The 24513-nt window shown below is 40.6% G+C and overlaps 1 protein-coding gene across 7 annotated transcripts in view; it reads right to left on the reverse strand.

The window, feature by feature from the left end:
- Positions 1–24513, reverse strand: part of ITGB6 (integrin subunit beta 6) — a 70247-nt gene that overhangs the window by 37051 nt on the left and 8683 nt on the right. For 6 of the 7 annotated variants that reach the window (XM_053407993.1, XM_053407986.1, XM_053407957.1 and 3 more), the window contains 3 exons: positions 2464–2535; positions 1907–1983; positions 1100–1179 (listed from right to left, as the gene is read on the reverse strand). In XM_053407993.1, coding sequence (XP_053263968.1) covers positions 1100–1179; positions 1907–1967 — 141 coding nt within the window. In that variant the 5' untranslated portion in view covers positions 1968–1983; positions 2464–2535. Of the gene's footprint in view, positions 1–1099; positions 1180–1906; positions 1984–2463; positions 2536–10979; positions 11045–24513 lie in introns of those variants that run through there. The other variant, XM_053408002.1, reaches the window with a different exon arrangement.

Consider the following 24513-nt stretch of genomic DNA (forward strand, 5'->3'; position numbering starts at 1 on the left):
TTCATGTAGTTGTTGCAGTGTGTGAAAATTTTCGCTCCAAGAACAAATTCAAAACATATTTTCTGCCTTGACCGGCCCTATCATTAGGCATAGTGAGGAAGGTCATGAAAGGTCAACCATTTTCCTTCAATTAAATAATAATAATAATAATTGCACTCCTCCTTTTCTTTGGAAGCAAAAGCTGAGTTTGTGAGGAATGCAAATATTGTGCCACATATCGAGTTCTATGCGGAATTGTACATGCTTAGAATTGCAGAAAATTAGTACCTTTGGCCTTGAATGACAGTTTCTAAGTAACTGCAGCAATATTATTATTATTATTATTATTATTATTATTATTATTATTATTATTACTGCCAGGAGCAGGGTGGAGTGGCCTTTTGGGGTTTTTTTCTTTAAGCACCAAAATGACTTGGCTAGCCATGAGTACTAAGCACCTTGCCTTAAGGGGGCATTTGCCCCCTGTCTGTCAACAAAGAGTTTCGAGTCAATCCTGTTTCTGCCCATGGATTGCCCTTACTAGATCTACACATTATTTCTTTAGGTGGGTTCTGAAACCTAGTTCCCTTTCCCTTCCAGATAGATTTGTGTTATATCTTCTTACCAATGGGCCTTTGCTTCATGTCATTTATCCATCTGTTTCTGTCACCATATTTCTTTTTTGCCAAAAACTTTCAAATTCTGCAAAATCTCAGAAAATGTATACACTGAGCAATCCTTAGGAAAATACTTTTCTATGCTATTAATACGCAAGGCCTCTTTTTGCTAGAAATCTAATAAATGCTTTGGATTTGTGTTTCTCAAGCAGCAGCTCTCCATGCCACAGATCAGACTATTTTTTGAAATGGAGGGGAATGTAAACAACCTAGTTTGTGCGGTAGATTAGGGTTTAGGGCTGGGGACCAGCTACTTAAAAAGAAGTCAAATATTTTACTGGGTGTGCTCAAGCCCTTAGGTTCTGAAATAAATCTTTTGATTCAGCTTCTGAATTTCTTCCCTCAGGGCAGGATTAGAATCAGAGCGGAGAGTTGGACAGACTCTTTTCATAACAACTTCAGTACTGGTGCTACTTTAAAATATTTCAGATAATTCACTTTACCTCTTGAAAGCACCATCCACAATGCGGTCCAGAAAGCAAACACTCTTTACAATTCACTGCACTCCCTGGATTACAATTCCCTGCATATAAAAATCAAGGAAATATAATAGATCAGAACACAGCATAATTATTGCAGATAACAAAATGTTCTGGGTATTGTTCCAACTTGACCAAACACAGCCTGCCAGTGTACCCTTTCCACCCTTTGAACTGAATGTCTGTCGATATTCAAAACGGTGACCAAAAAGTGCCGTGAAATTGAAGTCATTATGAAACAAAATTACGTTGAAGCATTATGAAACAAAATTACGTTGAAGCATAGTCTTGACTGAAATGAATATCCAGCTTTTCCCAAGGTGACAACTGGCAAAAAGAAAGATTTGTAAAAAAAATTTTTTTTTGTATGAATCAGTCATTGTGTTTCATGTACTTGATCTCTATCATTCCTGATTCAGCTGGATCATCAGCTCTTTGTGCACCAGATATTTTCTACAGCTGCTACTTTTCTGGAAATTTATTTGTGCTGTAAGTTAAAAATGTATTAGGTTCTATAAAACAGAACAGAATCACAGATGCAGTGTAAATTCTTACACTATTCATTTGTAAAATTAAGCAGTCCTTAGGATTACATTCCATACATAGCCTCGGTAACAGGAACGAAACTCAGTTCAAAAGAGCTACACGATAGTCAAGTGGAAAGATACAGCTACATGCATAACAGAACTAGTATACTCGTTTAAAAAAAGTTTTTAAAAGAGCAGGATAGGACATTTTTCCAAAAGTTAATACATCACCTGTGAGCCTTACCTTGTACATAGTTAATTCTTTGCAGGAATAGGAAAAAAAGGCAAAGCAATTCAATCCCCATTCGCTTTCAGATCTGGCTGCACATACAAAACATATCAAAATTAATTATGTCCAGCGTAATGAGCCCAGTGCAGAAACTTTATGAGAACTTGACGATTGAGAACTTCAGTCCAGGCAGGTTTTAGAAGAAATATTCTCAGTTACCAGAACACTACATTAACATAAACAAGGCAACAATACAGTGTGCCACCTGGATAGGTGAACTGCAAGCTGTGCCTAAGGGCTATCAGCATGGTTATGGAATTCTTTATCTTACTTCCTTGTTTCCCTTATAAGGAAGACAGGTATATAGTCAGAAGAAGGTGGGGGAATTCATACAGGTACAGTCCTGAGTTCCTGGTTGCTGTTTTTAATCCACAGACTTAGCCTTACAGAGCTCATTAGGAACCCATGAATGTTGGAATATAGTACATTTAGAGTTGATATACAGGCCCAATATCGTTTTTCAAAGATGTTCCCTATGTTAACTGAATGGTAGAATTATTTGGGTAAAATACCTGGAGTGGACGTGTATAAATCCCATTTTTTCCTCAACTTCCTTGTTGGATATGAACCTTGTAAAACCAGTTCTGAAAAGGGAAAAAAGTATATGTCACCACTGTGTAATCCTAACCAGCAATGTTGGAAGTTGTGATTAAATTTGCAGAGAATGTTGAACTTTGCATTAGAAGGATAAAAAGAGCAAAAGCAAATGTGTGTGGCTAAAAAGTAAAAACTGTTATGAGACACATCTGAATGTCAGCTTGCTGGAATACATTTTGAAATATAATCACTAAGCTTACTAAAATGTTGGCTGGCTAAGGCCCTTGATGTCAGGGACATCGAGCAGCATAGGAGCTATTTTACCTCAGTGGGATTTTGTGTGTGTGTGGAGGTTTCTGTCTGCATGGCTGAGACAGACCTTTTTTGGCTGGGAAAGACTCCTCTCACACATTTATGAGATTTACATATTCACACAAGCAGCATGGGAAATCAACTCTTGTGCCATTTTGTGTGAATGCTCACCAGTATCAACTATCTCACACCCTTTGATCGGCAGGTGACACCTTGGTGGTGGTGAGGCTGCATGGTAGGTATTGGCTCATGACAGGGCCTTTTCAATGGCTGTTCCCTGTTTGTGGAATGCCTTCCCTAGTGAGGTGCAGCTGCCTCTCATTATTGACTTTCATGCATAGTTTAAAAACCCAGGCATTTGATGGCTGAAAGACACTGTTCCTGAGTCACTGAGATCACTGTTCATAGAATGTATTAGCTGTTCACAAATTGCTTTTAAAAATGTTTTACTATTGATGTTGTGGAAATCTCAGACCTTTTGAATCACAGACAGAGGAGGGATGCTGTATTAAAGCCCTTTGCAAATCACTCTTTGAAACAGCCTCCCCTTTAAAGGTTTTTCAAGCATTGAGAAGGCCCAGATGGGAACATGGGAGCTGTCTTAAAGCTCTTTGCAAAAGTGCTCTTTGAAGCAGCAACCGCTCCTTTTAACATTGCTCAAGCAATGTTTAAAGGATAGGGGATGCTGCTTCAAAGAATGTTTTGCATGGATTCTGACAGGTAGTTGGGGCAGCCCACCTAGCCAACATGTGTCATAATGACATGTGCCCCCACCCACCGGTTTTATTCTGTAAAGAAAGCATACTTTGGGAATGAATGAAACAATGCGGACATGAAAGAAAGTACTTAAACTAACATAATCCAGTCTGTCCAGTGTCAGAATAGTCAGCATTTCTTCCTCTGATTGATTAAAAACAGTGATTAAGTTTCCTTAGCTATGATGCTGCCTGCCACATGCTGAAGCTTTAGAATTGCCTCCACAATTTGCTTTCTAACTTTTGTTAGAAATGTTCAACTGACTTTTTTTATTTATTTAAATGAAAGCTAAGTGTCTGGGGGCTGGTATAAGGGTAGCCCTCTGTCAGTGTCCCTGAGAAAGAGAGGAATCATACCTTTTACTTGACCTGTGAAAGGACCTTCCATGTGAACCATTTACAGACCTTTGGTCAAATGTAAGAGTGAATAAGTAGATATCAATTTAGTCATCTCTCAGTGCATTCAATTTATGCAGATTAAGACATGAAAGGGCTGGGTTATGCACTACTGGAAAGGCCTAATTTGGCTCTGTTCATGGAGCAGGTGCACTAGACTTATCTCTGCTGTCCATAGATCTCTGAAGAGACCTATATGCATAGCATCCTACATGCATAGGCCAAGATCATGTGGTTGATTGATGGATTTTTATCTGGAAATTGACTGCACAATTTTGGCCTGAACAAAATATTTTGTGCATATAAGGATGGATTTGAAATGATCTTTTGAGTTCAGTTTTGCTGTATTGCTTATACAAGAAGCTCACTGATGTCCCCTGCTCCACTCTCACGTACTGCTTCTCCTAGTACCATGCCCTTCTGACTTAGGGAAGCAGCAAGAAATGTCAAGTTTCACATTGTTAGGAAAACTATTATTTATCAGGAAATCTCCATTTAATTTTCCACAACTGATAAAACTTTATCCCTCCTGACATTCCATGTAACATATTAATTGAAAGTATCACTTGGGGGCAACATTTGCATCATTGCTGAATATATGTGGCATACTGTTTGCAAAATAGTTTCAATCAATCTTGTAATCCAACCCACAGAGAGGAGTGGCAGTTCCTAGCAAAGGAGCGTCTTACCATCTCCAATTTTTCACGCTTTAAAAAAAGCTTTCCAATAAACCACACAGCATGTGTTGTGTGTCTGTTGCTAGAGCTGTGCCAGAGCATCTACTCTTTTCTGCTTTGGATAAAGTTATAACCAACCAAATGGAGGGTTCTCTGCATTTATAGTTTAGACCTTCTGTTCATTTGACCGCAGCAGTCACTATGCATTTAGAATCTCTGAATTTTCCATGTCATTCATGGGTTATCACAGGGTTGCCCCTGTTTGAGAGGCTCATTTGACAACAAGAAACCAAGCCTTTAGTGTCATTGGCCCAGTATTGTGGAATACTCTGCTAAGAGAGATTCAGCAAGCGCCTTCTATTTCAACCTCTAAACACCTGCATTAATGTTTGATGTTTTATCATGTTTTTTATATTCTGTTGGGAGCCAACCAGAGTGGCTGGGGAAACCCAGCCAGATGGGCGATGTATAAATAATAAATTGTTATTATTAATATTATTATGAAAACCTTTTTATTCTGCTAAGTCTATGCAGGAATTAAGAACACATCTTTCCACAATACTTAACTGATGTTTGATTTCAATTCTGATTTCATTTTTTCATGTGGTTTTTACGGTATGATTTTATGCAATATTGTAAACCGCTTTTATATTTTTCTGTGAAATAGTGGTATACATTTTTTTTAATAAATAAATAAAATATCCCCACTTTTCTGATAACTGAGGGGCACTATTTTCTGAAATAGAAATGGGAAACCTAGGGCACACTTTACTCTTACAGCTGAAAACATTCACATTTAGAGTGCCTCCTTGGCCCAGGACATTTTGCTGCCTGAGGCAAAGGACAGGATGACACTCCTACATACTGTGTTCAGAAGCTGGCATTTAAATCTTACTTTAATACACTGCCAGTGTCTTCTGCTGCAACTGAGGACAGCAGGCTAGTTTAGGGCACACACAGCTGTGTCCTCCAACACCTTGCCACTGCCCCTCCCCACAGCATCTGCTGCCTGAGGCAAGCACAACATTGCGTCTAATGGTTGAGCCAGCCCTGCCTCAAAGGAGACTACCCTTTTCTGTTTCTGCATGTCGGTATTCTGGTTGTCCCTGTTAATTAGAAGATGCACAGCAGATGGTCTCTTTTAAAGTGAGGTAATGCCTCAGAAGAGCTACGTATGCTCCCATCATACTTGGCAGAGAGATGGAATTACCCTCAAACAGATGAGCAAAGCCTGAGCAGTACATCGTGCAGATACACTGGTGAGGAGAGGGCAAGGCACCCTCTGTGGGAGCAGTACTATTGGGTCACACAAGATATTTTTGTGTGTGGCAGACTAGCATATTCCTCACATTATGGGGATTTTGGGGCCTGTTTGGTGTGCTAAGCACATCAAAGGCACAAGTCTCTTTGCTTAACATCTCACGATATCTATATGCAGTGCTTTTCCCCTGGGGGTACGCACACCCCTAAACATTTTGTGAATTTAAGTTTGGCCTCATTGAGGGGTGGTATTTCAATATGAGTAAGAAAATGAGGGTACCCCTAAACATTTTTTTAGAAAAAAAGCACTGACTATAGGAAACAAAAATGTGCTCTCTTTCACTCTCACACACTTTAAATACATCCCTGAATGAATCAAAGAGCAGGATTTTAGATTTTGCTGAAGCACAACTTCCTGAAAACTTTTGTCTCATCCCCAATTGACATCTGAAACAATATCCCTGCTATTTTAGCTCACCCCCGCCCAACATTAAGCTTCAGTCAGCTGCTTTATTACAATGCTATTTATGTCCCTTTCCCAGGCTAGAGGCCTTGACTCACCTGTTACCTGAATGGTGAGAGCTATGCCCTTCAGATGATAACTACTGTTCCCTGCATTAAGAGCCTGAATTTATCTGATTAGGCATGAGTAGGAGTCATGGTGAAGTCAGGACACTCAGTGGATCATTTGGGAGGAAAGCCCCTTTCACTGCAAGCCATTTCCTTTCTATGGTACTCCTGCTAAGCATTCATTCACTCATTGGCTATATTTATACCCAACTAATGACTCGCAATGCACTTTACCATAAAAAACAAACCAATTTGCAATTAAAATTATTCATGGCATGGAGAACATGGATAGAGAAACCCCCTCCCTCCCAACATTAGAACTCATGGGCATCCAATGAAGCGGAATATCAGAAGATTCCAGACAGATAAAGGAAAGTTCTCCATCATGAAGCACATTGTTTAACAATGGAATTTGTACTCACAGGAAACAGTCGTGGCCATATACCTAGATGGAGTTAAAGGAGGATTAGACAAATTCATGGTGGAGAGAGCTTTTGAAGGCTACTAGTCATGATGGCTATGCTCTGCCTCCACAGTTGGAGGCAGTAATGTTTCTGAATACCATTTGCTGGAAACCAAAGGAGGGGAGAGTGCTCTTGTACTCAGGGTCATGCTTGTGGTTTTTCCTCAGGCATCTACTTGGCCACCGTGTATGCCATTTGTGTAATTTATGAGAATTGCTTCAATGTTTTTCTTAAATGTGGGCTATATCTTTACAATTACTTTCTTGCTTTTAAAAAAAATAAAGTGCCCTGTGAATGTTTTCGGTGAAGGGACAGTTCAAAAATTGCTAAATAATCAAACGAAGAAATAAATACGTTCCACTGCTGCGAATACTATGGGTTCTTTTGATTCCCTGAGATGAAGTGGCAGGGAGTATAGAAGAGAAGAAATGGAGCAGAAAGGGGGACAAATTTCACTGGTGAAAGAAAATAGCCAGACATGCAAATGGGATTGACATCTGACCAGGAAAGAAAGAAAGAAAGAAATGGTCTGTTAAAAAACAACAGCAAAGCTTTCAGGCCAGGAAGGTAAATAAGTGGCTAATTTTTGAATAGCTGAATATATTATGTGTAGAGGCAACTTTTCTGTTGTGGCACAGAGCTAAGCCTACCTAAGACAGCCCTGAGCTGGATGTCATGAAAGGGCAGAAGATAGTTATTTAATATATTATTGTTGTCTTTGTGCTGCCAGGGTGATGGAGTGATGCATGTGGAATTTACTGGTTCAGACTTGGCTAGGCTCTGGTGCTCTGTGCCTTGACTGGAGGGGATGGAGTGCCATTTACTCCTCCTCAGGCAGGAAAGAGTCTTAGGCTGGCTATAATACAGACCCACCACAGACAACTGGGTGCTGACTCGGGAGAAGAGAGAAATCTGATTCATTTACAAGTGAAAGGCAAACTTAACTAATTTGCACATTCCAAAACAATAAGAGAACTGAAATACATACATCCTTCAAAACTGGCATCTCTCTGAATTTTGAAGTGCAGGTTCCCAGCCAACTAATGGGTACCAAAATAAGATAAAATGTGCCTATATGTGGAAATGGTGAACAAAAATGTTGCTGAATTTCCATAAGGACTAAAAATAAAATCACAAACTGATGTGGAAATGTGGAAGACTGGAAAAACGAGAAACTCACATTGACGGATTCACCTACCCTTAAGGTTGACCACAGTTGCAGCTCCCTCTGAACTCTGCCCCCGTTCAGTTACCAACATACCGGTAGTTTTGATTTCAAGAGTTAATAGCTTTATATGCAAGGGAGTTTACTCCACAAGTCCTAAAGATGACTATTGGAGGAAATATGACTCACAACATCTCTCAAATGGTTCCCTAGGCTGCTTGTAGCGAGGTGCAGTGACATGCCATATTCAGATTGAAAAATCACGTCCTCACCTTCGGTAAACACAAGCCGAGTAATCATAAGGGGAAAGAAGCAGGGGGCGGGCGGGCGGGGGGGGGAGCAAGAAAGTAAGCAAGCAAACTGAAGAGCGTTTTTAGTTTACATATATGAGTCACAGTACAATGGCTTCAAAATCATGGAATCATAGAGTTGGACCCAGAGGTTTCTGTAGTTGAAGTTGAACCCTCTGCAATGCAGGAATATGCAGGTGGCCTGTATGGCGATCAAACCCACGACCTTGGCAGGAAGTGGCAGCTTGTCTTCTACTGATTTAAAAGTCAGAAGGGCATTTGCTAGTTTGCTGAGAGAAATAATATATTAGGGTGTTTTGTGTGTGTGTGTGTGTGTGTGTGTGTGTGTGTGTAACTGTTCTGCAGCAGGTTATCGACAGTTCAAAAATATTCCTCAGAAGCTATGGTGTGTGGAATGACAGGCTGTGCACTACTTACATTTTATGTTATATGCATGCTTAATTTGTCCACATCAGTTCTGAAGAAAAGGAAGTCATGGTGCCCCAATCCAAATCAGAAGCCTGTACCAATTTACTTCCGTACACACTACTATGCAACCTCAACAATAAAGAGGAGCAACCATAGGAGAGCAAAGAACTGTAGGTGGGTGTTTGTGGGTCAGCATGGAAGTGTTGTTGATGTTTGTTAATGAACTATGTTGTATATCATCTTGAGCTCCTTTGGGAGGAAGGGAGCTAGATTGAATGAATGAATGAATGAATGAATGAATGAATAAATAAATAAATAAATAAATAAATAAATGAGGCAAGAGGCATCCATTACCTGCCAGTTATTCTCTTCCCAGATCCCAGTTGGGTTCTCTGGATGGGAGGGAGCTTATAATGTCAACTCCTGACAACTTGCCCTAAAATGTGAATATGACATTCTTCAATTGCACAAATAAGGAGAAACAGGGCAGTGGGTGACCAGGGTCAGGGATGAGAAAATCATGACTGTTTGAACGTATTTATCATATGATGTGCAGTGTAATAAGATACATGCTTACTCAAAATAAGTCCTATTGAGTAAGCCTCCCTAGAGTGGCAATGTAATTCACAGGATTTCAGGACTAGGGAGTGACTCCTTAAAGTTCATCATTCAGCAACACTCCTTAAGCATGACAAGAGCTGAAAGCCACCAGCACTTTTGGTTGGATTCAGATTTAATCAAGTAGCACATATTAGTGCATGAGTTGTGGGTAGCTAGATCACTGGGCAGAAGATTACAAGGCTTGGTAAAGACAAAGAGGGGAGGAATTATTGAATGTTATCAGTGTATAGCAAATCTGCCAGCGCAAAGTGTAGACTCACTAAACCACAGGCAGACATGTGCTTGTCATGTGCAGTCCCAAGGACTACTTCACTGACCTGTGGGTGCTGTTAGTTCCACCTAACCCTTCTGGGGCCATTTGTGCCCACATATGAAAGGCATGGGGCTCACTCATAAAGGGTAGAGAGGAAAATGACTCTCCTGCCTGTGAGAATACTGTGTTCCAGTGTTTCTTTCTACTGTATTATTATTTTCTTAATGTGTACATACACCTGAGAATGACAATATATGAATTTCAAGCTAGTAAAGAACTTAAGCAATTGAATCATGTATTTTAAAACATTTATATCCTGCCTTTCAACTCTAAAAAAATAAAAATATATATATTTCACATATATTTGCATGTGTGAAACAGTCATCATACAGAAATCTCAGTAACTACCACATAAATGATAGATTTTTAAAGTATTTACTCTATTGTGGTAAATGGCAGGTTTTCGTACAAGAACTGTTTCATGGGAAAATGAGGAGATTAAATCGCCATGCATGGGCTTACAGTAAAAGAAAAGGATTTGCCAACAGTATAACTTCTCCAAGTGGCAGAAAGACTCATATTTAGCGGCAGTTTAGGGTACAGATGGTGAATCTCAGGCTTTCAGGCCAAATTTGGCCCACAAGGCCATTTCTGTCAAGCCATGTATGCCCGCCCCACACCTGATGGTCATACGTGGGGAGCAGGGAGAGGTGCACAATCAGGAGTCTTAAAGTGCTGATGGAGAGTAGAACAAAAGTCTACTAGATCAGCTGTGCTTGTGAGTTCTCCATGGTTAAATTGCTCATGCAACTGATGCCTGCAAAAACCAGGCTTTGGCTCCACAGCACATCAGTTAATTTTGGAACATCAAAGTGCCCTATCTGCTGATGTCATTCCCCCCTCCCTTTCTGCTTAATGTTATTGTGACGCCAGGTGATTGACAGGTGGCCAGCATGGCTAGATTAAATAAAAAGTTCCTCACTCCTGGTGTAGAGCTTGGGGAGTTTGCCCTTATAATTATAGTTGCTCTAGTTTTTTCCAGTGATCTGATGCACTGTTTCTTTTGGCCACCCAACACACTGCTCCATCCTGGACACCTGGGACACTGAAGCACTGCTGGATGGATGGCAGAGAAGAATCTTTCTTATGCTGTTTTAGAAAACAGCTTGATATACAGGTTGTGTTTATATAAAGTGCTGCCATCTCCTGGTAACATAACTATTTGGCAGGCAAAAATATTACACTGTGGCCTTTGAAGTTTTAGAAATTCAAACTTTGGATTTTACAGACATGACTTACACAATCTTGTGATGTTCAAGCACCTTTTATACATTATGCTTGACTAAGACTTCACGACCTTGGAATGGCTTTTCAAACATTGCTAAAGGAAGTAATGGAGACAAGAATGGTGAATCCAATTCTAAAAGAAAGAAGGGTACAAATAAACTCTCTCCTGCAGGCTTTCATTTTTAATTTTTTGTTAGTGAAAGAATCCTAAAAATTGGAAAGGGTTTCAGAAATAATACATTATCTTCATTATACAATGTGTAAATGTCAGAATAGACACTTTAGGTTTGCACAGTGACTAAAATAATGGGGTGAAGGGAGAAATTAGTTCTTGAGCCTTGATTATTTGGTTAGATAGATAGCATGAGTGCTGAATTTCTGTACAGACACAAATTAACATATCACATCATGAGTACTTCCTACACCAACCTCTCCTTCCCCATCCCCACCTTGCCTCAGTGTGTCCCAGTCCCAGCTACACCCCTCAATGGGATCCTCTTTCTCCTCCCCGTTGTGCTGTCAATTCATGACAATCAGTAACTGTATATTACAACCCCCCTCAACCCCCATGCATTGTCCTGGGGGGTTTTTCCTGACCCACTCAGGGCCAAATTTTGGGTGTGTGTGAAGAGGTTATATGTGGGGAGGAGAGGGAGGAAGCCCCAATGCACAAGTCGAAGTCCTTGCACAGGCTTCTGCTGACTCTTGGATCACAATATGTGAAAGGGGGGGTAGGAAGAGGACCAATTCCCTTTGGGTCTTGTTGTCCCCACAGTGCCAAACGATGGCTATTGTGTCCTGTAGCACATCCCTACAGCATCTGAAAAGAACTATTTTCTTCAAGGGTGATCTCCAAACTGGTATCAATGATCGGGAATCAGCACTGGTAACCACATTCATGTAGGGTGACAATAATACTATAACTCACCAAGACTGATCCCCTGTTTTTTCAAGTCCCAGTTTTAAAAAGTAAGTCCTTGATGTGCTGTCAGTGAAGTTATTTTCTCTCTCTCTCATTCTATATATCAGGATCACAGAAAAGCATTACATGCTGGGGTTGTCTATCATGAAGAAACTATGACGGATCTTTTCTTTTCAACCTCTTATTTCATTTTCAGCTACTCCACCACTGCAGGTGCTGGTTTCTTTGCTTTGTAAAGCTTCCAGTTATAAACAACAGCATATTAACTCAATCTTTTCCTCTTGTATGAAGCAAAATGTTGCTGTTTTTAAAGTTCTTTGGTTTGCTCTTTGGACAAATATGCTCAAGCACATGGCTAGGTAGGTCACCTGGGTGTTTATGACACATCTCTTAATGCAATGGAAAGCACAGACAATATTATCTTTGTCTGGCATGTTCTTCGTGCTACTTTGTGTGCTCCAGGCAATGTGACGAACATTCCTGAAGCTGGTAGGTCTAGCCAGGGGATTTCCTAGGTTTCGTTTATTGTTGTCTTTAAAAAAATTCCTCAGGTAGCTGAAATCATTCTTGCCTTAATAGCTGCCTTCCCCTACTTGCCCAAAGATCAAGTACAAATTAATAGCTTGACAAAAAGGGCCTTTGCCATACCAGAATGTAACAACGTTGTGTTTTGCATTGTTTGGTACTTAAAATAATGCTACTTGGCTGCCCTCTTTTTGGCTGTTGTTTTTTCTCAATTACTGAGAATTAGCTGCACTAAAAAAAAAGTGGAAAACTGGTTGTTATAAGAAAAAGTGCATGACTGATTATTTCTCTCTGAGGCCGAAGGAAGAGATATAAGACTCGATGGGAAATACTGGTCAGCTGCTGGAAAGTAGCTGACAGCGTAGTAGTTCACTGCTCCCAAAAATGAGAGCTGCAGCAAGTACACAAACACAAACACAGAGTGGAACAAAGTAAAAAAATCCCTTCCAGTAGCACCTTAGAGACCAACTAAGTTTGTTATTGGTATGAGCTTTTGTGTGCATGCACAAAAGCTCATACCAATAACAAACTTAGTTGGTCTCTAAGGTGCTACTGGAAGGAATTTGTTTATTTTGTTTCGACTACGGCAGACCAACATGGCTACCTACCTGTAAACAGAGCGGAAGTATCCAGTGCAGTAGCAGGAAAGTGGCTATAATAGGTGTATTGTTTGCATGTTCAGGGTGCCCAATGGAAGCCTCTGGAAAAGCTTCCATGTGGCTTTCAAAAGAGAATCGGATAAATTCAGGGAGTTTAAGACCTTCAGTGACCACTGTATTCTATCTCCACTGTTGACAGCAGTATGCATCAGTATACTAGTTGCTGGGAATCACAAGTTGGGGATTTCCATAAATATCTGTGTCACCTTGCTGGCTGATTTTTTTCCCCTGCTGCTGCTCTCTTTGGCAACTCAGCTCCTCCCTGCGCGCCTTCCTGTCCTAGCTAGCTGTTCCTTTCCTCCCCAACCCCTGAGCAGAGTACAAACCCTCTAAAGAAGCCCATTTCAAAAGGACTCACTTCTGCATTGCTACAGGTATGAAAAAGGGAGGAGGTAGTTTGCTGTTTGCTGCCACCCCTCACCTGCTGCCACCATACCCTCCAGTATTTCTCCAATGAAAATAGGGACCTCCTAAGGAAAACATTCCGGGATCAAATCAGAAACTGGGACGGCTTCTGTAAATCCATGACTGTCCCTGGAAAATAGGGAGACTTGGAGGATCTGCTGCCTGCAGCATGTGCCCCTCTTTTACCACCCCCACCCTCCTGATCTGGCCTGGGTAGATGCCATATGGAATGCTGCCTATTGTCCCTGGCACAGAGAAGCTTTTTAAGTGAATTCCTCTGTGACACCAACATTGTACAAATTGACTTTGTGGAATTCATAAGGGATAAAGTGGAGACATGCAAAGGATGGCATGGGGTAGAGGCTGGTGGGTGGGACTGGAAGGAGAGAGGAGCTCAAAAGATGGGTCAGTGCCATGAAATATTTTAGTTTGATCATTTCTGGCACCTGATCTTCTGGTCTAGTGCACTTCCAGTTCAGTCAATGGAAAGCAATTCAGCCCAAACCACTATGTGGGTGAACAGTTACACCCGACAACAGCTGCAGTTTCTTCAAGAACAAAAACCTTTGACTGATTAATTCTTTCCCAGGTTTCTGACTCAGCAAGGCACAAAAAGCTAAAGATTTATCCACCTGTTTCCTATGTAAAAAAGATCAGGAATTTTACCATTTTAACTTTCTGCAAGTCTGAAGATAATTCTGTTTTTGGTGTTCATTTGTTTTTAAAGCAATAATAGGCTTAATCACCAAAATGATAACAATCTGAATAAAGAACTTGAAGTCTTGACTGACTTACAGTACATGGTTGCATTTTTGTAGCCAGGCTTCTGTCTCAATATATATGCCTTTATAATGATCACTAAGACTGCTAGTTTATACACACAAATAAGGATAATGACTTTGGATTTTATAATAATATCGGTCCAGTATATCTGAAGGAGCGTCTCCACCCCCATCATTCTACCTGGACACTGAGGTCCAGCGCCGAGGGCCCTCTGGCGGTTCCCTGACTGCGAGAAGCCAAGTTACAGGGCCTTCTCGGTAGTGGCACCCTCCCTGTGGAACGCCCTCCCACCAGATGTCAAAGAGAACAACAACTACCAGACTTTTAGAAGACATCTGAAGGCAGCCCTGTTTAGGGAAGCTTTTAATGTTTGATGTATTACAGTATTTTAATATTTTGTTGGAAGCCGCCCAGAGTGGCTGGGGAAGCCCAGCCTGATGGGTGTTGTATAAATAAATAAATTTATTATTATTATTATTATTATTATTATTATTATTATTATTATTACATGGGACAAGTTTTAAACAGAAGAGGTATCAATAGAAAAAAATAACTAGTGAAAAGCTATGGTACAAATATGGTCCTTTTTCAACTTGATTATTGCTTTCAACAAATATTGAAATTGTTTTCAACAATTATTGTTCAATTGTTCAACATTTCTCCTGAAAGTATTTAAGGCACTTCTGGTTAATGATTAGCTGATACTATACAGAAAATCAATACAAAACCAGCACACTGTTGTTGTTTTTAAGATAAGATATAGAATAAAGGCAGCCAATCATAACTTTTGGTTTAACATTTCACAAATAATATGATGCAATGGTTTGGGATGTTGTTGTTGCCCTGGACTCATACAATTTAATTGCATGCAACTCATTTGTTTGCATTTATAATCTAAAATATATAGAATCTGATAAAACCCCAGGTGCTTTCTGGCTCCCACTGCTTCCTTTTTTACCTCACAGCATTCTTAGTGTGGCTCATGCCACTTCACTGCCACAACCATACTCCCCATTGGACTCGGCCAACTCTGTCACTTCTACTTGGATAATCCAGTTTCTCATTTCCTGCCAACTTGACCATGATTACCTAGGAGATGACAGGGAGATAAGGCCGCAGAGCTGCACTGGAACTGCTCAGGTCCCAAGCTGCAGTTTGGTCACTCCTGGGAATGCTGAAGATATTTTTAAAAACCTTAAGTTGCATTAACATGTTCAGTGCATATGTGAAGACCACTTGAGTACCCACCCTCTGTCAGCTGATATTCTTTCTTTGGGAAGCAGCATACTTCCAGGCATCAAGATATTTCCTAGTTTTTAACCTTTGCTTCTTTTTCACCCTCAAAGAAAGAAATCAATCATTTCTGTGTCGTTTACAGAGGGGTGGGGCAACAGGCACTATTGCAAATGCCGTTGTCTGTTCATTTGGCGGATTTTCCAGCATCCTTAACTTTCACTCCAGAATACACCTGAAATTCTTGGGTGGTGCTGCAGTGGCAGAGGACATACCTGGATGTCTTGGGGTGGCTGGCTGTGGTTGCTAGTAGCCATAAAGCAGGGGTGGAGAGCTCCCCCTGCTAATGAGTCCCACCAGGCCTTTCCATTTGGACCATGAGGCCATTTTGGCCAAGCCATGCCCACCAAAATATACATCTGATGTCATATATTACATACCAGTAATTCTGCTGAATTCCCATGGTGCGACTGGCAAGACCTGACAGAGCAGCTCACACTGCCCCCAAATTTTGAAGATGTTGATGCCAAGATACTCATTACTTTTGCAAAGTAAAAATGGAAATACCTCTTGGGGAAGGTTCCCCCCCCCTTTCTACACACACATCAGCAAAATTTCATTACTTAGGCACTTCAGTGATCTGGCACCATGTGCCAAATTCATGGACTGCCAGGTTGCAGGCATTTTGAATGCCGTCAGCACTAGAAGGCAGTCTGGGTTATGCTGTCTTGCTTCTTACACTGATTTCCTACGTCAACATAGCTGCTGAATCATTCCTACTTAACAACATTCTGTCTGTTATAAAAAGAGTCAGTCAACTAGAGTTAATGTTCAGCCTGATTAATAGGAAATAAATGTCTGAATAGCCAACATAGATAAAATATAATGAGTTCTCCTTTTATTTATGTTCAAGAAAGAATATTAGACATCTGAGTCAGTTTCTATGGAAGACAAATGTGATTTTTGTACTTTTGTTTGCATAGAAAAGGTTCAGACATGAGATCATTTTATAAATACATAATGACTGTCATGATGTTTTCAGTACCCTCTGCAATTGCTATTTTTCAGAATATTCTTTTGTGGACTAATGATTTACTATAATATCTGTGCTGCAGAGAGGGGCATCTTTTAGGTCCCTGAGTTTAAGCAGCGAAAAGTGCTAATTTCATGGTCTAATGTTAACATATATATTGTATTGAAATACATTGATATAAGTTTGCTTGACTCTGGGTGAAACCCACCACTGCTGTTCTGCTTGTGGAATGGCTTTTGATCCAGCAGATGTGTCTGTTAACATAAGAGAAGGGGATGAGTTTTTTAAAGTGTGTTTTAAGCACCAATATACTTTATACATAGCATAAAAACAACAGCCACTTAAAAACTGCTCCAGAGGGCTAGAGGACCATCCAGAACTGTGTGGAAAGGGTTGCAGGGAAAATCAGGGAAAACCACTTCCCCTTCTCTAATGTCTGCAGATGTTTCCACTTGATCAAAAGCTGTTCTGAGAATGGATTTCACTGGATTTCACCCTCTGCATTGGATTGTGACTAGTACATACCACTTACAATGCAATACTTTTTCTAAGGCTTTATCCACACAATTCCACACAGTATACATGAGCTGCATTTTTGCTCCTTTGTGTTCCTGTCTTCATCTCATAAAATACCATATCAAATCTCCATGGAGTAAGAAACAGGCCAGAGGAAAGATACCTTGCTGTGATGCTTTATCAGTTCACATCTTCTGTCTAAGGTGAAACTGATAAGCCTTGTTCTATATGCCTGGAAGACTGTTGTATCAAGAAGGGGGGAAAGATAATCCAAATATCAAAAGTGGAAAGGAAAAGATCTAGGAAGAGATTGGGTATGGGGAGAAGCGATGTTGTTACTATTTGCTGCTTCTAAAGAGTTAGGGGAAGGACGATAGGATATGCTCAATGCATCCTTGAATAACAGTTAACAGCTAAGGCACAGAGGATTGCTTGGCTATACAGAAGAAGCTATGTAACTCATCACTACCGATATCATGGGCCTAAATACCTCCCACTCATACTTGGGCAAGCCAACCGGCACAGCGGCAGTGGTTGGATGGAATTCTGTGTATCTAATATGTGTTCTAATACTGCTTGGGATATGCTTCCACTTCCTGCCCAGCGTCTGCTGGAGGAACAGCTTCCAATATATTGCTCCATCTATATGAAACGATATGAAATCATGGAAAATTCTAATATCCTAACTTTTTCATGCATGCATAGCTCATTTAAATGGAACTGGGATGAAGTTGAAGTATAGCTGCCATTCGTAGGTTGGCCAAAATATAGTTTGACAGACTGGAAATAATTCAAGTACCAATGGAATCTGATAGGTATCCTGGATAAATAACCTGCCATATGTTTTCTAGTTAACAGGTAATTTCCACTGGACATGCTTGGTGCTGCCTTTAATTATTTTCTAAGGCGGGTTGGGGAACCTCAAGCTCACCAGGTGTTGGTGGACTATAACCCTCCTACTGCCACCTGTGGCTGATGGGAGCTGGAGTCCAACAATATCTGGGAGGCAGCAGGTTCACCACCTCTGGCTATAATGCTTGCCAAGCTATAATACAACTGACAGTGTCTTAAACATTACTAACTCTTGTCTATATCAACATACATTCATTTTATATAATGGGTTTCCCAAAGAGATAACAAAAGGTGACACAACTGCTAGGAGATCTACATGCAAATGAATAAATATATATTAGTGTGTTTGGAGGAGTGCCCTCTAGTGTATCATAGGGCAATAAATTCAACTTTAACTCCATTTTTTTGTAGCAGTAAAATGTTCTGACTTTACATGGTTGGCATTCCACATCCCAAACTTATCATGCTGTCTAGAAATTTGGGGATATTTTTTCCTGATATATTAGACATAAGAAGGGAGTGCCATAACGGCTCCTTCCTCTTGTATTAAAGACAAATGATCTCTTCTGCACCCTGTGCCCTATTCTCCAACATAGGAAACAGTGGGAGGAAAGTTAGTGCATAGAAAAAACAAATACATCATTGAGGTGGGAAAATGCTTGAGCATCTGTTAAGTTTTCTAAAGTTATGAACCTTTGAATATTGGATGTTACGCTTGGGCAGTTTATGCAGATGTGCATTCTATGACTATCCCCAGGCTACTCCATCAACATCTCTGAGTGCAGTGCAATGCTAGGGGTTCCTTCATCTCTGTTTTCACAGATGTGCTCACACACATTAATATTCACTCTCAGGTCCCTGTGTCTATTGGACCTTCCCTTACGCCATCTGTAGGGGCATAGTTATTGTTCAGAACAGCATGGAGGCCAGATCTGACAATGTTATTTATATGTTCAAAAGGCTGCCATGTGCTCTTTGTACCTCTTAGTTCAGGGCCCAGGGAGGCTGGGGAAAGGGGTGAACATATTTGTAATAGCCATGGCAGCTGATCGAGGTAGCAAAGAGGAATTCTTTTTGGGAGGTGGGGAGCTTTAGGAATATAGGAAGCTGTCTTATACAAAGTCAGATAATTTGTTCATCTATCCCAGTATTTTCCACATTGTCTGGCAGTGACTCTCCTGAGTTTCGGATAGGGGACATCCCATTCATATCTGGAGATGTCGGGGATTGAACCTGGGATTTTCTGCAAGCAAAGCAGATGCTCTACCTCTGAGCCTTTCCTGTGGCAAGTGTTAAGAACCCTGTTTTGGACATGCTTCATATTAAATTGCACTCCCCCCCCCCAAGCTACTGAGGAGTGGGAAAACAAAGCAAAAAAGGAATGGCCAGGGAAATGCAACAAAGAAGCAAAGGCAAACAAAGAAATGCAAAGCAGTTTAAGAACAGAAAAACAAGTTTAAAAGGTCTGATTGTGCTTGCCCAGCAACTTGAGTACTTTGATGGTAATGCAAAAATAGAGGCCAACATGCATAACCTATGTCATGGTGGTGAATGCTGGGCTGGAATGCACTTGTTGTCAAAAGTCGTGGTGTGCAGGCCCATGAGGCAGCAGGGTACACTTGCTCCGGGCCTCAGAGGCTAAGCTGGGCAGGGGGCCTTGCCAGGGGCCTGCTGGACTTACGCTGTTGAGTTTATAACTTTATTCTAACAATATTCATGCCATGGGCCTCAGACAAGCTCTGCACAGTCTTGATGGGGTAGGTGGGTGACAGTGGGTACATCAGCCTGAACCCTATTTATTCTCTCTCTTTTTAGTCATCAGAAGCCATTGCTAAGTGCAGTTGCCTCAGTCTAGATCAAGCTGACCCAAGATGAAGCCTGTAACATGATGAAGCATTAAAGAGATGCTTCTGCATAGATGTTAAGCTATGGGTGTGACCACACACAGCTTATTATAGGGAATGCCAGGCGAACAGCGGAATGCCGGGCAAAGCAAAGTTTTTGAGCTGTTCTGAAACAGTGGGGCTAGGCATGACAGTAAACATTCTACTTGTGTGATTTTAGTGGCGTTTCTGAGACAAAATGGTTGCTCAAGTTGATTTTAGGCTTTGTTTCAGCTATTGATTTATTTTCATAAAATTTATATACCGCTTGATTGTAAAAACCAAAAAAGCAAAGCGGTTTGCAAAAAGAATAAAACAATAAAGTTATTAATAAAAACAAAGCTTTAAAAAAAATAAAACCAGCAATAAACTAAAGGCACACCTGCATCCTGTATATCTGGGGAGGCTTTTTAATGCTATAACTTAGCTCTGGAATATGGGAAGAAATAAAATTGAAGAGTGTGACGCTGATCCCATTTCTCATGTATGAATAACCACAACCAACACCCACATACCTAGGACTCAGAACTTTCCCAGGTTCAGGGATGGTTTCCCGGCATTAGAGATCCTCCTGGCACCTCTTATTTTAGAAATGAAGCACTGCTTGGCATGGGATGCCATTAATTGAAATTGAAATCTGACAAGGGCTCAAGCGTCTCCAGGAAAAAGCTTTTGGCAGTTTCACTTCATGACTCATGCTGTGTGTATGAGATTATATTCATGTCATGATAGTATGCCATGATATTTAGGTTGTACAAATGTCAGTGGGGTTGTAGGTATACTATAATTAAACAGAAAGGACTGGCTGGTACATATACGATCAATCACAAGGCAAAATCCAGACAGGATGGAACAGTTAAACACATACTTATATCTCCCCCTTATCAAGCAACTCACTATTGGCGGGAATATACCCTCAGAAGAAAATCAAAGTTAAGCCCACTGAAGCCCATTTATTTTAATGGAAGAAGTAAGAGGGTGCTTAAATCTCTCCTGTGAAAATGGCTTAAAAGCCTTTGGCCTTCATGTTTGCTCATCAGCGATTTGGGCTGGTCCTCTGGAGCTACTGGGGCACAGCCCTCCAACTGAAAATGCCAAGTATTTTAAAAAATATATCCTCAATGTCTAAACATAACTGTTTTCCTGTCCCAGACACATATTATATGATGAAACCAGTGCTTCTATATCGGTCTGCTAGGATGATTGTAGGACAAAAGAGTTAATATGTAATCAGTTTATTTGGCCTGCCCAGATAGTTTAGCTTGCAGTTATCTTCTATAATCCTCAGATTAAATGGTTTGAAAAACTGGAGCAGCAAAAATAATAAATACAGCAGCATTGAAGTTAGGCACATTTCTACTTCCAAGCCAAATAGTTTCAAAGGAGCCTCCTTTCCCATTATCTGTGGAATGGAACTCACACCCTCCACTCACAATCTCATTGCTATCTCAAATACAAGGTAGTTTGCAAAGTGCAGGATTTCCTCATATCTTTAAGTTCTCTCTTGAGACACAGTGAAGCAGGAGCACATACTGAACACAACAAAATTGTGTTTGTGGGCTTTTACCTAACGCAAATTCTAATCTGAAATTGTAGTGGAAGTATCTTCAAGAAAGTAGTATATGTCACTGTCTCTCAGATTAAGCATTTATTGTCAGTGCAGCCCACTCCTAAAAAAATCTTTGCTTGGAGGTACATACATCCAGTGGGACTTTCCCTTTATAGAAAATTATGTACAACGCATTAACCAAGAGAGAAGGAAGAAAAAGAAGAAAGAGGACAACATAATATGCACAAGAGTTTCCCCCAGTTATAACAAACCAGAATTATGGGACTATATTATCAAATCCGTATGGGGCATGGCATTGCAAATCATGTCCATCCCATCCATTTGCCATGCCATCCCACAGTGTTTTTCCATAAAAGTCCATTTGTTAATGGCGATTGCCAATAGAGTACATAAGAAAATATTGCCAAGTTTTATGGAATTTGTTTTTGGGTTTTGTAAAGTCCGGTGCAGAGACACTGGGCTGATCACACATTGAAGTGGAGTACTATTTCTAGATAAGAGTCTGGTCTCATGAGACAATGCTTATGTTTTTCAATACATAAATATAGAGCCATTTCATCTTAGTGTGCAATACAAAATGACAAGTGAGTATGCTCAAGAATGCTTATGAAATACAAAGATGTACTCTCTCTTTTTATAGTATATTTTAATTTTTTTAAAAAGGGGTATCTTAGTGCCTTCCTTGTATAAAGTATTCAAAAAGCCAGTGGACAAACAAGCATTCAGAGGCAATGAAAGCTGTCCTGACTGAGACTCAACACCCTGCTGTGAGAAGCATCTCAGTATTACGCAAATGTAAGCAGTACACAAACAAGGGGGTGATTTTCCTTTCCTAATATTGCTCCTTTCTGGGCACATGATTGCCTACTGCTTTCAGTTCTATACACGGGCCTCATAGATCCTAATGCAACGCTGAAGGCTAATATTCAAACGAGTCCACAAAATGGTTCATTTTGGTATAGCAGTGGTGGGGAACCTTTGGCTCTTCAGATGTCATTTCAACTCCCATCAGCCCTGGCCAGCATGGTCAATGGTCAGGGGTGGTGGGAGTTGGAGTCCATCAACATATGGAGGGCCAAAGTTTCCCCTTCATGATCATATAGCTTTGTATAGTCTTCCAAGCATATCGTGTAAGTTTAAGGATTTCTGACATACGTTGTAATTGGGGTGGGGGGAAATAACAGGTAATTATTTTCAAAATGGGAAAACCTAAATTATATACAAACATTTCCCTTTTCTACTTAGAGGCTTATATGGGGCAATTTGAATCAGAGAGAGAAAAGCCAGAACCAAAATATTCAACTCCCCAGGTGGAAGTCAGAAAACTAGGCAGTTCTATTAATATTGCCTAGTAAACGCTATCAAAGTTGGCTGGATTTCATAAGTGTCATTCAAAATACAGGCCAAAATATTTTAGTCCAGCTGTTGTCAGATGCTGAATCGGACCAGTGTCATGGATCCTATAGGCCTCAAATACATCCATATCACAAGCTGAAAGTTCACATACCAAGTAGATTATTCTTATTTGGTTATTTAGATTTATATCACACTCTGTATAAAAAGATCAGGGTAGTGAGACCAGTTCCTTATCATATATATTATCAAAACCACCTTAGTGAGATAATTTGCGTAGTGCTGTGTGTGTGTGTGTGTGTGTGTGTGTGTGTGTGTGAAAATGAAGTGCTACTTCAATGTGTATGGAAGAAGCAGCAGAGGTAACATTTTGTGGAGGCAAAGAATATTTTCAGGTAGCACATCTGTGTATATAACTTGTGTTTCTCGAGTGTGGATTTCTTTCTGGAGTCTGTAGACCATCTTAGACAACATCTCCCTAGACTGAAAGCACTTTATCATGAGAAAATGTGTAACATGCTATGTAGATAACCCCACGTAGCGAGTGGACATGTGTATGCATAAAAAAGGAAATGTGATCTCATTACACATTATGATCTACATGTTAAAATCTTAAGCATTTTAACCTAAGGTTACCAGATTTTTTTCAATGAAGCTGGGGACACTTTTCAACTTCCTACTAAGTAGGTGGATTTTGTCAGGGGACTGATTTGTAAATCCAGGGACTGTCTCTGGGAAACGGGGACGTCTGGTAACCTTATCTTAATCATGCATGAAGGCTTCCTTGCTGCCTGCATTTGTGCGGCACACTTGAATTTATTTCCAGGGACAGAGGAAGCCAGAACCAGCAACTTAGCAGACAAGGCTAGGGAGACATCCCTGCTCTCACATTGATTTAATGTGTGACTGCTGCTTCTGAGTTATTCAAGCCCCTTCGCCACGGCAAGGCAGTGGTCGGAGAAGCTATGAGCTATGCTGTGCAGGGCCACCCAATATGGACAGGTCATAGTGGAGAGTTTTGACCAAACGTGATCCACCTGGAGCAGGAACTGGCAAGCCACTCCAGTATCCCTGCCAAGAAAACTCCATGGACAAAGACAAAAGGCATATAAAAGTTATGACGCTGGAAGATGAGCCCCTCAGGTCGGAAGGTGTCCAACATGCTACTGAGGAAGAGCAGAGGACAAGTACAAGTACAGAGCTGATGAAGCGGCTGGGCCAAAGCCGAAAGGACGCTTAGTTGCGGATATGCCTGGAAGCGAAAGGAAAGTCCAATGCTGTAAAGAAAAATATTGCATAGGAACCTGGAATGTAAGAACCATGAACCTTGGTAAGTTGGATGTGGTCAAAAATGAGATGGCAAGAATAAATATTGACATCCTGGGCATCAGTGAACTAAAATGGATGGGAATGGGAGAATTCAGTTCGGATGACCATCATATCTACTACTGTGGGCAAGAATCCTGTAAAAGAAATGGAGTGGCCCTCATAGTCAACAAAAGAGTGGCAAAAGCTGTATTGGGACGCAATCTCAAAAATGATAGAATGATCTCGATACGAATCCAAGGCAGACCTTTTAACATCACAGTAATCCAAGTTTATGCACCAACCACTGGTGCTGAAGAAACTGAAATTGACCAGTTCTATGAAGACTTACAACACGTTATAGAATTGACACCAAAGAAGGATGTTCATCTCATTATAGGGGATTGGAATGCTAAAGTAGGGAGTCAAGAGATAAAAGGAACAACTGGCAAGTTTGGCCTTGGAGTTCAAAACGAAGCAGGGCAAAGGCTAATAGAGTTCTGCCAA

The sequence above is a fragment of the Podarcis raffonei genome, chromosome 1, assembly GCF_027172205.1.
Source record: "Podarcis raffonei isolate rPodRaf1 chromosome 1, rPodRaf1.pri, whole genome shotgun sequence".
NCBI lineage: Eukaryota > Metazoa > Chordata > Lepidosauria > Squamata > Lacertidae > Podarcis > Podarcis raffonei.